We start from the raw sequence: 13,107 nt of genomic DNA, 5'->3' as shown, positions 1-13,107 counted from the left end.
CTCTCTTTTCCCCTTCTCCAAAGAAGAAGTGAGAAGGGGAAAAGAGAGAAAGGGGAAAAGAGAGGGGGCAAATAGCCCACCCACCCGAAGAGCCGGACCATGGCTAGGTGAAAGACTAATATCATGTTGAACTAAACCTGACTAAATATGATGAGCCTATGAAGTTTTGATCTGATCAGGGAAATGGAATAGAAATAGCTTTCTTAGCTAGAGCTGGAACGAGACCAAGGAATGCAGGGTCAGACCAGACTCAGGGTCAGCAATGAGGGCCAAGATCGGGTCGGACCCGGGTCAGCACGCCGATTTTTTATTCATTTAAGGTTAAGAGATAGTTCTATTACAGCCTAATGTTGTGATATCAATAAACTAAGACAAAAGAAACCATTATCACACCAATCATTATATCTTGTGGCTTGGTTTATAGATGCAATCTACAATTTATGGCTAGACATTGGTGGATCAATGCTATTCAATGAGTGATAGATTAATGGCATGATTTGGCTAGTGTTTTTATTACAGATTTTATTTTCAACTGCTATTATAATCAACAAGAGATTAGTTAAGAAATACTTTACAAATATAGAAATAGATAACCCAGCATAGTGGAAAGCAAAAATCCATCACTTCCCTAAAACTTCTGGTATTAGTGAAAGAAACTAAAAATAAAATAAATTTGCTGGATTGAAGGTTCTTAGACGCGCTTTTAAGTTCCTCAGGATGCCCTCGTTGTAAATGCCTCAATGGTATTGAGATGGACCCTTCTTTGTAGCTTAAAGGTTGACTTGCAACAAAATTCACATTACAGTTATTTGGTATCAAAAGATTCACCATGTCTTATGCTGTTGTGTTGTAAGTGCCAAATGTGTGGAAATGTGATTACAAGCTCTTAAATGCTCAAAAACGAAAAGCTGTCGTAGATTGGAATCTGTTTATTTCTCTGACGTAGTCATTACAGTTTGGTTATCGTCTGGTCTTGTGATGTTCTCATGTGAATTGAAAAGCCAATAGAAAGCTAAATATAAAACTTATCGTAGCACTAGTTTATGACAAACACTTCGGGGTTTACCGAAGACCCCGTATCAAATATAGATGCTCGCTACTTTACAGTTTTGTTTCGGCATTATTCAATCGGCAAGTCATAATCTGATCACGTGACCCAATACTTTGAAAATAATTTTTGCAGCACTTTTCGATTATCACAGGTGGCCAACAGGCTCGTCAAGTTTATCAGACGATGATATGTAATCCTTCGAGCTAAGGTTAAAAAGTTTAACGATTTTTTGCGGTAAGTTATAAGATATCAGTGCTAAAAGTGACAGCATTTCAATGGCGATAAAACCGACGCGTAAGAACAATAGACATAGTTTTATTAAATGCGTGAAGTATATTTGTGAAAATATTTCAACGAATGAGATTGCATGAAAGTGTAAACAGAAACCATCCTGTAACAACTACGTCTTATTTGAGACGTTTTGGAAAGAGAATCCAAACTACGGCGGTCTCGTGTGGCTGCGATTAACCGTTCGTTTTGAGCTTTTAAGAGCTTGTAATCACATTTCCACATATTTTGCACCTACATGTACAACACAACAAAGTAAGACATGGTGAATCTTTTGATACCAAATAACTGTAATGTGAATTTTATTTTAAGTCAAGCTTTAAACAATAGCATTGTGTTGAACCTCAGCAACTTCTTCATGGTGACAATTAGTGCTAGCCTGGGAAAGGTTTTCACCAATCCAGCACTACTAGGCAACACTCTCGTCGTCGCTTCTCACTGTGGTTGCAAACTTCAATCACCACAGGCGAAGACAAAGTCAAGCCACCACGATTCTTAACTGTGATTAGGGAAATATTTGCTTGCTTTACATCATAGTTGGTAGCATCCACAATGCTAGTGATACAATCATTACACTTCAGATTTGGTGACCTAGCCAGCTACATAGCCAGCTGTAAAATAATCATTCTGTCTCATTTTTGACATAAGACATACTTGCATGCTCATCATATTTAGTCATGTTTAGTTCAGCATGATATTAGTCTATTTACCTAGCCAGGGTCTGGCTCTTTGAGTGGGTGGGCTATTTGCCCCCCCATTTCCTTTCTCCCTTCTCTATTTTCCCCTTCTCACTTCTTCTTTGGAGAAGGGGAATAGAGAGAATGGGGATAGGAGAGGGTGGCAAATGAAGCCCTGATGGCTCATGATCTGTTCACAACAGTTCATAGCTTTTATATTTTTAATAAGGTGGTTATCAGATATTATCACAGAACTGCTTTAGTTTACTGGATTATGTATCCAAGAAGTTTTTATGTGAAAATAAATGTGATTTTGTCAAATTCTCCTCATTAGCTTCATTGTTAATAACAGTGCTGTCAAGCGTGAGGTACTGACGTTAAGCTATGTTATTTAAGTCTGACAAGGCAACCGATGGGAATAGCTATTTTTGGCCAATCTAGGTTTATATATCTATGTTACCAGTAAAAGCTAGTTCATTATTCTTCAAGTCAAAGAATGAAAATACACAGCTAACAAAATTCTAAAACAATATTAATGACAAACAATTAAATAACTAATGAAAGTTATACTCTTATTCGAACGGTCGTCTGCATTTGCTTGGCTCCGGCTATGCGGCTGTGAGTTTCGATAGTCAGATGAGAGTCATGGCAGTCCTTGTATGTAGAGGCTTGGTAGTTAAGATAGTGGTGCAGAAGAGGCTCAGTTGATGAAGGAGAATGAGGCTCCATAGGCAGGGGAGGGAGACTCCTCAGCAGGCAGATAGGAAAGCGACCAAAGAGGCCCTCGGGAAGAAAGAGAGAGAGCCAGAGCTCAAACTAGAGCCGGAGATAGAGATGGGGATAGAGATATTGAGTCATTGGAGCTGTTCTTTTTTATAGCTGTCCTGCATGTGGGATTGTTAGCCTGTGGGTGTAGGTTGAGCGTTAGGGTTAAATGCTTTCTGTCAGGCGTGTGAAGATATCTTGTTTGCGTTAGTCTTCAGCTGGTGCACGTGATGTTGCCATGTAGGGTGGAGCTCGTGACTTACTCCTGGTGTCTAGGTCATGTTTGAAAGGAGTGGCAGATCTGTATGTGACTCATTTGACCTATCTCTAATGTTTTTCTGGTGGCTTTTTAATGATGGCGGTCGGTAGGTTGCTTTGATTTCCGTTTGACATATTCTCCATCTGGTGTTGACTCAATTTCTATTATTGATTTCTTCCAATTTTGAAGTTTCTAATTTGCTTTTGACATTTTCTAATTACTGGATCTTTTAATGTCTTTGGACGTCTGGCTGTATGTAGGTATTGTATGTTTATACTGCGGTCTGGCTCCATTCCCTATTGGTATGTTGTTTTCGCAGTATTTCCCTACAACAACTCACAGTACAACCTAACTAGTGATATTCTATCTCAATTGGGGTCGGCCAATTTCTTGGTAAATAAAACAGAAACATTCTACACATACTACAAATCTTCTACCGGTAATTTTAATAGTATCCCCGCCTGCCACAATAATCCCACGACCAAACACAAGCGAAACGGGTGTTTGGGAGCTTTATGATGAGTGCATATGTGCACACAACTCCCAAACAGTATTCATCAACGGCCATACCCAAACCCTTATATCGAAATCTCATCAAAAACTTTAGCCATTTTTCTGTGGAGTCGTTTAAGTAAAATAGTGATACAAAAACACATATAAACCTATTTAAATATGTTACCAAGTCTTTGAAAAGTGTTGACAATATCCTAAATCTTACCCATCTGATCGGATTATAACTAGAAAGATTAATTTGGCCTAAAATCGCCATTAAAACCTGAAAAGCCTTTTTGATCAAAGTTAAGATCGGCCTACAAAACGCCCATAAAGCCGTGTGACAGATAAAAAAAACTAAAAAGCCATGCGCATTTTACGAGAAAAACGTGCACATTTCACCAGTCTATGGCATTGTCCAATTGCTGAAGGTTTCTGTTATTAACGTAGACCGTTTAAGACCGTAGACCGATTTACAGGTACGAAAATGTAGTACACAATCTATCAGCCTATGTTTTTTTTTGTCCAATTACCGAAGGTTCCATTAAATTACATGTATCTAGAACATTAGTCAAATTTCTTTACCATCTAATGTACTAGCTAGGGCCAAACTACAATGCCTATGACAAGAACATTTCTTTATTTTGCTCCAGTTTGCAGAAAACTTCCAGACACACATGAATGCTAATGCTTGCTTTCTATTACAGATCGTTGCCAAAACCATTTTACATTTAACACAACCAACTTTCAAATTGTGTATATTACACCGCAGCTTGCCTATTCACTTCTAATATTGCATTTCTCCTCTTGCAGGGGAGAGATATGAACATGTATGCACTCAAACATGGATAACTCGCCGTCAGATAGCTCCAACACATGGTTAACTCGAACGGTTTTGTTTCGGTTTTGCAATGATAAATTGCTTCAGATAATTCGACTTCAACTTCGTTAACTCGAACAGCTTTTTGCCCAACGGCAACCGAGACGGTTGTTATCGCTTTAGAATATCACTTTATTTCAAGCCATAGAGATAAACCTCAAATTTTGGTAGTTTGTAGGCTTCGTTATTACCATCATCGGCAAAATATTTTTGTCAACAAATTTTCTAAAGGTTTGGTGAAAATTGATTTTTGCCGAACATCCGCTTAGCGATGGTCCTTTTGAAGGAAAGGAAAAGTGAGGTAATCTTTGCTAAACTTGAAGAAAAATCGGCAAAATTGGCCTTGGTGAAAACGCTCAAAAGAAAAAGCTGTATTTTCTTCTGAGCATTTCAACAGCCATCAAGTTTTGCCAATTTTAATCTGAAAACATCATGGCAGTCACATCACATAACACAACAAACAAATCTCAAGTGATAGAAAAATCTCTGTAATTTCTGATAAAAAAATGTTCAACACTACATTAGAAGCATTTAATTTGAAACAAGCCATTTATGCTTTTGATTTTTATTATAGTTTGTATATGTACACGTGTCTACTGCTTGGCACGATTACAGTTGTCAGTTTCAGGACAAATGGTGTGTCAATATAGCCTCCAGCCTAGTAGGTGAATGAGATATCAGTAAATAAATGTCCATACAAATTAGGTTACCATCATCAAATGCAACTGAAATATTCCTTTCCACAAAGCATCATTCTCGAACAGTGGGATGGAAGTTTGAGACAGTTTCGGGACAAATTTTGATCACCTGCTTTTTTGGTTCATCTTAATTAGCCAATTGCTATGAAATATATGGTTTGAGGTTTGCAATTTGACTTTTCTAACGTAAGTTAGATTGTTGTCTGTTCAGAAAGTGACTATTCTCATTGCCAATCTGTGGGAGTTTACCTGTTGGTAGTCGAGTGTGAAATAGTGTTTTAGTTTCTTGACGTGTTAGTTGCGGGATAAAATTAAAATGGTTATTTTTATTAAAATAACTTCACAAATTTATTGAAATTAATAATGTTAAGCACATAATCACATTTAATAAATAGCAAGTTGTTTGGTTCAGTTGAATAATTTGGCTGCATAATCTTCAAAAGCTGACAATACCTCATCAAAGTTCTCAACTATGAATGATCTAAGGTTTGCCGAACAGGGTCTTAGAATCGGTTTAACTATAAGTATGAGGTTTTGGTGGGAAGGATGTATATCGAGTTTACTTGACCATTTGAAAGTCTTGTCCTGTCTGATCATAAACTTTATGGCGTAATCGTTATCTGATACTTTCTCAACAAGCTCTCCAACATGCATTCCATTTATATGATAAGTGACTGCCGCTATATCTCTTAGTTGATAACTCTTCTCACTACTTTATCTCACTACTTTCTCTCACTTCCTCTTCATTCATAGCGTCTATGTTATCTGCCATACCTTCTTGCTCCTTCCTCTTCTCTCATATCATGCTACAAAAATTAAAATATTTTTTTGACCCAATCAAACAAAATACACCGTTATCGAACTTTATCTAATAAAACCAATGCATAAGTTTATTTCTCTAAGATTTAACTTACTTGAGTTGTTTGGTTGTTGTCTGCTGGTATGGTGAATCGGCTCCATGGTTCCAAGACTGTTTTGTTTTCTACTACTTGAATGAACTGAGCAAATTTGATGCCTGGTGGTGCATACTTTGCTGGTACAGAGTTCAGTGTTCCACCACTCTATTTGTCCTGACTGATTGTTTCACTTATCCGAGCTTTTTTCTTTAGTCACTGCTCTCGTTATCTTATTCTCTCGTATTCATGTTGTTTAGCTTTATCTGCTTTGTTCATGACAGCTGCTTTTTTAAGCCGAAATTTTTTAACAGCCTTGTTGTCTTTTTTCCTGTAATTCTGAGCGACCTTTTCAAGTTGCCTTTGCGCATAATTTCTTTGTCTGTCTTACCCAAAATTTCAGTTTAGATAGGTTACCCTCATGCAACCCAGTCAAACAATCACTATGTTTCCATGATGCACAGTACTCCGATGCAGCCCCCTCCGAAGTCGAGAAGATTGTACATTTACATTCTGCTCAGTGGTTTTCAGCAAATTAGCCAGACATTTGAGAGAAAGAGAAAATTGAGAGAAATTGTGTAAATCGAATCGCTGGATAAAGACATGGAATTGATCATGGATACCGAACGTCACAAACGGTCTTTTTATGATTTTGTTGTCATTATAATTTTATTTACAATATACATTATACATTCACAGTGTATTACAATCCTTAACACAATTTTTACAAAGTAATATATTTTTAACAAATATTTATCTAAATGTTACTTCACCACTTGCCACCGAAAAGTGTTGGTATCGATAACAAAGTCCAGGAAAGTAATCACCTCATCATTCTCGTAGGTGCCGACCATAAATAAATTTAAATGAAAGAAGATCGGAAGAACAGCAAAAAAAAGCAGGATAACTTTGTACTAGTTTATGGCGCTCGAAGAGTTTGTCTCTACAGAATGAGAGCTATGCGCAGCCACTGCGCAATTGCTGTTTCCTTGCTGCGAATTTGCACTGGCTTCGCACTGATCAGTGCACAGTGATTTCAGTGCAAAGACGCCGTTTCCATAATTCGGAGAGAGCGCAACTCCGTAGCACTGCGCATCAAGGAAACAGTGAATGAAAGCAAAAACGTTGTGTGACAACACAAGTCGCAACATACAGAGGTATTATGACCTGACCTTTGACATGATCACCAGATGCCATTTTCATCATCAGACCATGCTGATTAAACCAAATCTATTGTATTTTTTACTAGATTAGTAATTGTAAGGCTGAAAAATGTGAATGAAAACAGCAGGGGTCATTTATCGCAGTACAATCCTGGTTTAAATCATATTTATGTCCCGAAACTCACAATGCGTCCTGAAACTAACAATATGTTTGCTCGCTCGTACACAGAGTAGACTCAACCCAAATTTAAAGCCTCTTATATTGCTACACACCAACACAGCTACATAGAAAATAAAAACTAGCATGCTGTGGTGATCTTAAACACTAGAAAAAAACAAAACCATGCTTATTTTGTTAGTTACGAGACGCATGGTATGAAGTACACCTGCTTTGTAAGAACCAGTGCGATAATAATGGAATGAACTGTTATTGTTGCTTCCTTAGATGGTGTTGAAGAGATCCAATTGCATAAAAATTATTTTGCTTGTATTTTGTAACCGACAGCCTATTTTAAGTTTTGTCCCGAAACTAACACAATTTTCTGACAGGGTGCAAGTAATCCATTGATAAATGCCAACTCGTAGCAATAAAGTAATAACAACTGCTGTTTTCTGGAACTTAAGACCCTCTAGCATTATAAAAATCAACTTTTTTCAAAATTGTAATGTTTGCAATCACACCAAAAGTGAACATTTACTGTGATTTTGCCCTGATCAATAAATACATGGACTTGCGACAGTGGTCTGATAACTTGAATGCTCTGATAACTCGAACACCTTCACTCGGTCCCGTGAAATTTGAGTTATCAATATTTGACTGTATAATCTTTTCCTTTCATTATTGCTGTTTGTTGTACATAATAACACCCAGTACATTACAGCTACCATTGCAGTTCCATTTGACTGCTAATATTGCATTTCTCAACCAGCAGTACCTTTTCTTTTTTCCAATATCACTTTGGTGGTGGGCTGCTTGACAGGGGAATTTCTAGTAGCATTTCTCTCCCTCTCTCTCTCTTTTGATTTTTGATCCCTCCTATAATTTGAATAAGTATTACGTCCAAGTTTTGTGAAGGTTTTTTTTCTACTAATGAAACGACTTCCAGAATGAATTAATTTCGTTAGTGGAGGCTCAACTGTACTTAATGCTTGAACTTAATCTTATATATATATATATATATATAAGATTAAGTTCAAGCATTAAGTACAGTTGAGCCTCCACTAACGAAATTAATTCATTCTGGAAGTCGTTTCATTAGTAGAAAACAAAACCTTCACAAAACTTGGACGTAATACTTATTCAAATTATAGGAAGGACCAAAAATCTGTAGCAAATACATATTAGAATTATTTACTGCATAATAAATAGAAAAAGTACATGTTAAAAAAACAGAACAAAAAAGAATGCATAAAACTACAAGCTGTTTGCTTACCTTTGGTATTGGCCGTCGAGACAAGGCTATGCAACAACTGGGGGAGCGTGGGGACAGTGGTCAGAGGTAGGTGTCATGTTGTCGTCTTGGTTTTGTTTTGCTCAGAATAAATGTTTTAAAAGTGTAAGTAGCAAGATTTATTTACATCATCACAAACTTGAAAACTACATCTGATTACAAAGAAGTCGTCGAACTTGAATTGTTAGAAACTAAAGTTGCTTTACTCTCTATATGATATATCACAACTCCAAATTATACATAGAGGAAAGAGGTGACAAGTGGTGGACAACTGAGCAAAAGTGTAACACACAAGAAAAGTGAACACACACTGCATTCAAAATATACAGTGAATCCAAAATTAGCATACACAGTAAAATTGAAATTTCTTTGTTTTTGCATTTTTAAATTTTATTATGCTTTTTAAAAATAGCAATGAACTGACCAAAATATGAAAGGCCTTTCATATCTAGAAACATCCTTCATTAGTCGAAGCAATATTTATAAGAAAAAATGTTTCATAACTTGGAAATTTTGTATTTTGAGACATTCATAAATAAAGGATTTACTGTACTTCTAATTTACTAGCATTACGAAGTCACATAAGACTTTTATATCCTAGTGAAATGCTGCTAAATAAATGGGCGCATATTTCATAGGGAAACAAGTAGCCATGAAACACACGAGACCTGAATAAAGTTATCTTGTAATAAATATCAATGGCTGAGGTCATCATCTGGAACAGCCCTTTTATTTTGAATCTCGACATGTCTAGCTATAACACCAGTATTAGGGATAGAAGAAAGTGCATAGAATTGTAACAATTACAAATTATTGACATAGTTGAAAATTGTTGCAGCACACCTTGTTGTACAGCATTTTCACTGACTGTCTATATATTGTCATTTGTGAGAAACCTCTGCATTAAACTACTCAGAACAATTGATCCTTTACCAAGGGCTTGCTAGGTTATTGTTTCACGAGTCTCATTGCAGCCCCCTCAGATCTCTCGGAGGCAGGAACTGAGGCGTCTGACAGTGCAATAAATATAGAAACACCGAGTCACTTGATCAACCTGACTGGTGACCTATCTCGTAGCACCAGCGAGTCACAGCTACATGACCTCTCTATGGAGCTCGCAAATAGAGGCCCCAAGCAGTCAGAGCTAGAGATCAGGTGCAGAAACTGTAAATGTGTGCTTATGTGCTAGTTATAGCCCCCCAGCTTTCTCGCATCTCTATCACACCTATTCATTTTCTGATTATTTTGCAATTTGCAGTGATACTAAAAATGTTACAATACTTATAGTTCGCTCTTGTAGATATTTGTTTGAAGTGATGTCAGAGGCTGAGTGCTATGATTGGTGCTTAATATTAGCCTTAGTTTTAAGGGATGCCCCTCTACTCAGTAGGGTTGTCTATTTGGCCACATCTAAAGCAGAGAGAGAGCCACATCATGTAATTAAACTATCATCAGATATTACCAAGGTGGGTAGAGGTCTTCCTAACCGTTCAAATAATAACCATAATAACCGGTAACTGGAAATGATTTAAAGTAAACTAGACTGTATTAACTGGCTATAGCAGGAGCCTAATTTTCTGTTCTCATCTAGCTGAGTGATTGGGTATCGGAAGAGTGTCTCGGTTACAAGCCCTTCCTTACAAGCATGTCTGAAGATATTAACAATCTTCGTCTTCATTCCAAACGACTCACTACTGATATGACATCAGCACACAACCAACACAACAACGCTACCTCCACAGATTCTGCTGAGAGCGATGCTGACGTGACATCATCAGTGCCAAACAATGGCAGTCCCATGACTTCCCTACCTCCATCTGAATCTTGTATCATTTCATAGCTGCAATACTAGACAGGGTACCGATGGAACTTTAACAGATGTTGATATTCTATGGTTTTCGTGGATATTCATTAATTTATATGAGGAAATACAAATGCTTGTTAGATATAATCCGCATTTATAGGCCAGTTATGGCTATTAATAGACCAGTTATAATGCGAATTATAGGCATTATAAAAGATGGTTAATGCCTAATGCCTAAAACCATCTTGAGTAAGTCATTACTCAAGACAATAATATGCATTAACCATCTTGAGTAATGCCTTGAAGTAAGGCCATCAGTGATTGCAAACAACAGTTGTTTGTAGTCGCTGTCTAACATGTGCTGTACAGGGCGCAATGTGTAAGATAGTCTTTTATAGATTTTGTCAGTATCGAGAATATAATCACATTGTATGTAATAAAGGCCTTTATTACACACACGTGTGTAGTAAAGGCCTAATAGCAAAACGAACTGCTAAATATTCAAAAAGTAACGTATGCATATTTCACATGCAGTTGCGTGCAAAAGATTTAGCATGTGATGACCAGGTAACTTCTTACGACAGCAGTGGACAATGAAAATGAAGTGGGTGGTAATAGCAACACAAAAAAGCTACATAAGTAAAAACGTAAGACCGGTGTTATTTTTTCTTACTACGTTTCTCACAGCACCAGTTCGATTGGAATACAAACAATACAACAGAATATCTCATGTTTTGGTAAGCTAATAACTGTAATTCAGGATCATGACAGGAATGTCTGATATACAGTCAGGTAAAAATATTAAAATGTATATAATATTTGGATAATTGTACACTTTCGGATAATATTGGTACCACCTAACTATTGTGCAAGTCCCAGTGCCAAAGATTGGAGAGGAGGTCAACCATAACCGATGCCAGCTTCTAGTGTTGTTTGAGAAAAATCTCATCCGATACAAATCAGTCACTTGACTTTAGACAAACAGTTAAACACATCATAGAATCTGATAACCTAGAATGCCAGTAAAAGCTATAAGCTAGGACACTGTTTGAGGTAGTCGGCCACCTTAGTGTGGCCAAAGGAGAGGGCATTCTGTAGTGGAGTATGGCCCCATCTGCAATATCAGATTGTGGCTCAATTTAAAACAAAGCAAGATTTCAGTAGCTAAAAGCAGCAGAAAACTACGCAATCTGGTTGTGTCAGCTAGCATAAGTGGTTGATTGGCTTCAAGTCTGCATTAAACCTGACAGCATTCTAGAGTCGAATTTTACATCTTGAAAAAATCTATTACATAAACAGCATGAGTGGCACATTATTTGTCAGGGTCAAATCCTCATCCCAGTCAGGGTTGTACCGACAGCGTTTCCTTCATAATTAATCAGTTTCATTACCTATCAATTTAACTACCAAATGAAGACAAATTTCTTTTACCCCTAAAAGCATTTTTAAACGATAGACACTAAAAAGCCCTTAGTTATAGCCCTCACTAACATCATTCGAAAAATCTTGGCGAAGTTGGCAAAAAATGAATTTTTGCAAGTAGAATACATGTAGCACTTCCTCTTATTCGTCATTTGGCAGATTAATATATAAAAAAGCAAGAACTTACCTGTCAGTTTGATATGTGCTCACAGCACATTTCTCAACAAGGAAAATGACAGCTTCTAAGTGGCCTTCGCTGGCAGCAACATGTAACGCTGACCTATTGTCATAGTCAACCTGATCCATGTCTAGCCCAGAGAGATTCTGCCTGTAGCATCAATAAATAAAGTGTTATAACCTTTTACGCAGGATGTCATGTTAGGGTGTTTATGGATTGCATCGGATATGTGCTCACCGGGTGAGATAAGTTACATCATTGTTAAAGGCTGCATAAATCATGCTCGCTACTTTGTTGATTTTGGATTCAAGAATACGTTTGCGGGGATCTGCCTTGGTCTGCGTGTGTCGCAGATTGTCATAGTTGTGGAAGTTAAACTTGGAGACGAGCATCTCAGAAAACTTAACAGCCCTCACACTGTTTCCTACAAATGTGTACATAAAATTACAAATGAACAGTTAGATGCACAGGCTCTCTAGGGATGATTGTTTCACTAATAATTATGATTAGCCTAGAAGTATAATGAGACCTTTAAAGAATAGAGAAAGCATAATATTATTATGCTTTATTAGTTATCTTGAGGTGTTGACTGATGTTCTGAAAAAAGAATCAAGGAGATTGACCAACCAGAAGCTGAGATATAGCCAGCCAAACACAGGTCTATCAAAAAACATAAGTTTTTTGGTAGTCATCAATATATGACGTATGAAATCGACTCGTGTGCCATTGGTCAATTAAGCCAACTAATGCGCTCTCCTATAACAATCACGGCGTTTTAATTGGTTTAATCCCTGGAAGTATAGAACAATCAAATTGGGCCTAACAATCATTGCTCTGAGAATTCCGAACCAGTCCCTCTGACGTGTAGATTAGTTTTAGAATAAAATAATTACACGCATCTATTATTTCGCAACATTCTGCTATCAATTTCTACAAATTATATTAGTTACATCATTTATTCTATACGCAGTTATATTATTATTTTGTATAATATGCATTATGATTATAATATTAATCATAAAAAATAATCATAGATAAGATAATAGATCAACAGAAAAATCAAATCAAAAGTTATCGTTTTCTTTT

General features: G+C 36.9%; 2 protein-coding genes across 5 annotated transcripts in view; one reads left to right on the top strand and one right to left on the bottom strand.

The window, feature by feature from the left end:
- Positions 1–10,590, top strand: part of LOC137401554 (guanine nucleotide exchange factor subunit RIC1-like) — a 133,083-nt gene extending 122,493 nt beyond the window's left edge. For 2 of the 4 annotated variants that reach the window (XM_068087990.1, XM_068087982.1), the window contains 3 exons: positions 9,592–9,772; positions 9,918–10,083; positions 10,209–10,586. In XM_068087990.1, the coding sequence (XP_067944091.1) occupies positions 9,592–9,772; positions 9,918–10,083; positions 10,209–10,457 (596 nt within the window). In that variant the 3' untranslated portion in view covers positions 10,458–10,586. Of the gene's footprint in view, positions 1–822; positions 832–9,591; positions 9,773–9,917; positions 10,084–10,208 lie in introns of all 4 variants that reach the window. The other 2 variants (XM_068087998.1, XM_068087974.1) reach the window with 2 other exon arrangements.
- A 228-nt stretch (positions 10,591–10,818) lies between these two features.
- The window catches only part of LOC137401577 (glutaminase kidney isoform, mitochondrial-like), a 105,251-nt gene continuing 102,962 nt past the window's right edge, over positions 10,819–13,107 (bottom strand). Inside the window, exons 12-14 of the mRNA XM_068088007.1 lie at positions 12,259–12,445; positions 12,031–12,171; positions 10,819–11,535 (exon numbers count right to left, since the gene is read on the bottom strand). Of these exons, the coding sequence (XP_067944108.1) occupies positions 11,451–11,535; positions 12,031–12,171; positions 12,259–12,445 (413 nt within the window). The 3' untranslated portion in view covers positions 10,819–11,450. The remainder of the gene's footprint in view (positions 11,536–12,030; positions 12,172–12,258; positions 12,446–13,107) is intronic.

The sequence above is a fragment of the Watersipora subatra genome, chromosome 1 (genome assembly GCF_963576615.1).
Source record: "Watersipora subatra chromosome 1, tzWatSuba1.1, whole genome shotgun sequence".
NCBI classification, from domain to species: domain Eukaryota; kingdom Metazoa; phylum Bryozoa; class Gymnolaemata; order Cheilostomatida; family Watersiporidae; genus Watersipora; species Watersipora subatra.
The sequence above is the reverse complement of the archived record's forward strand: the minus strand, read 5'-3'. Positions and strand labels throughout refer to the sequence as shown.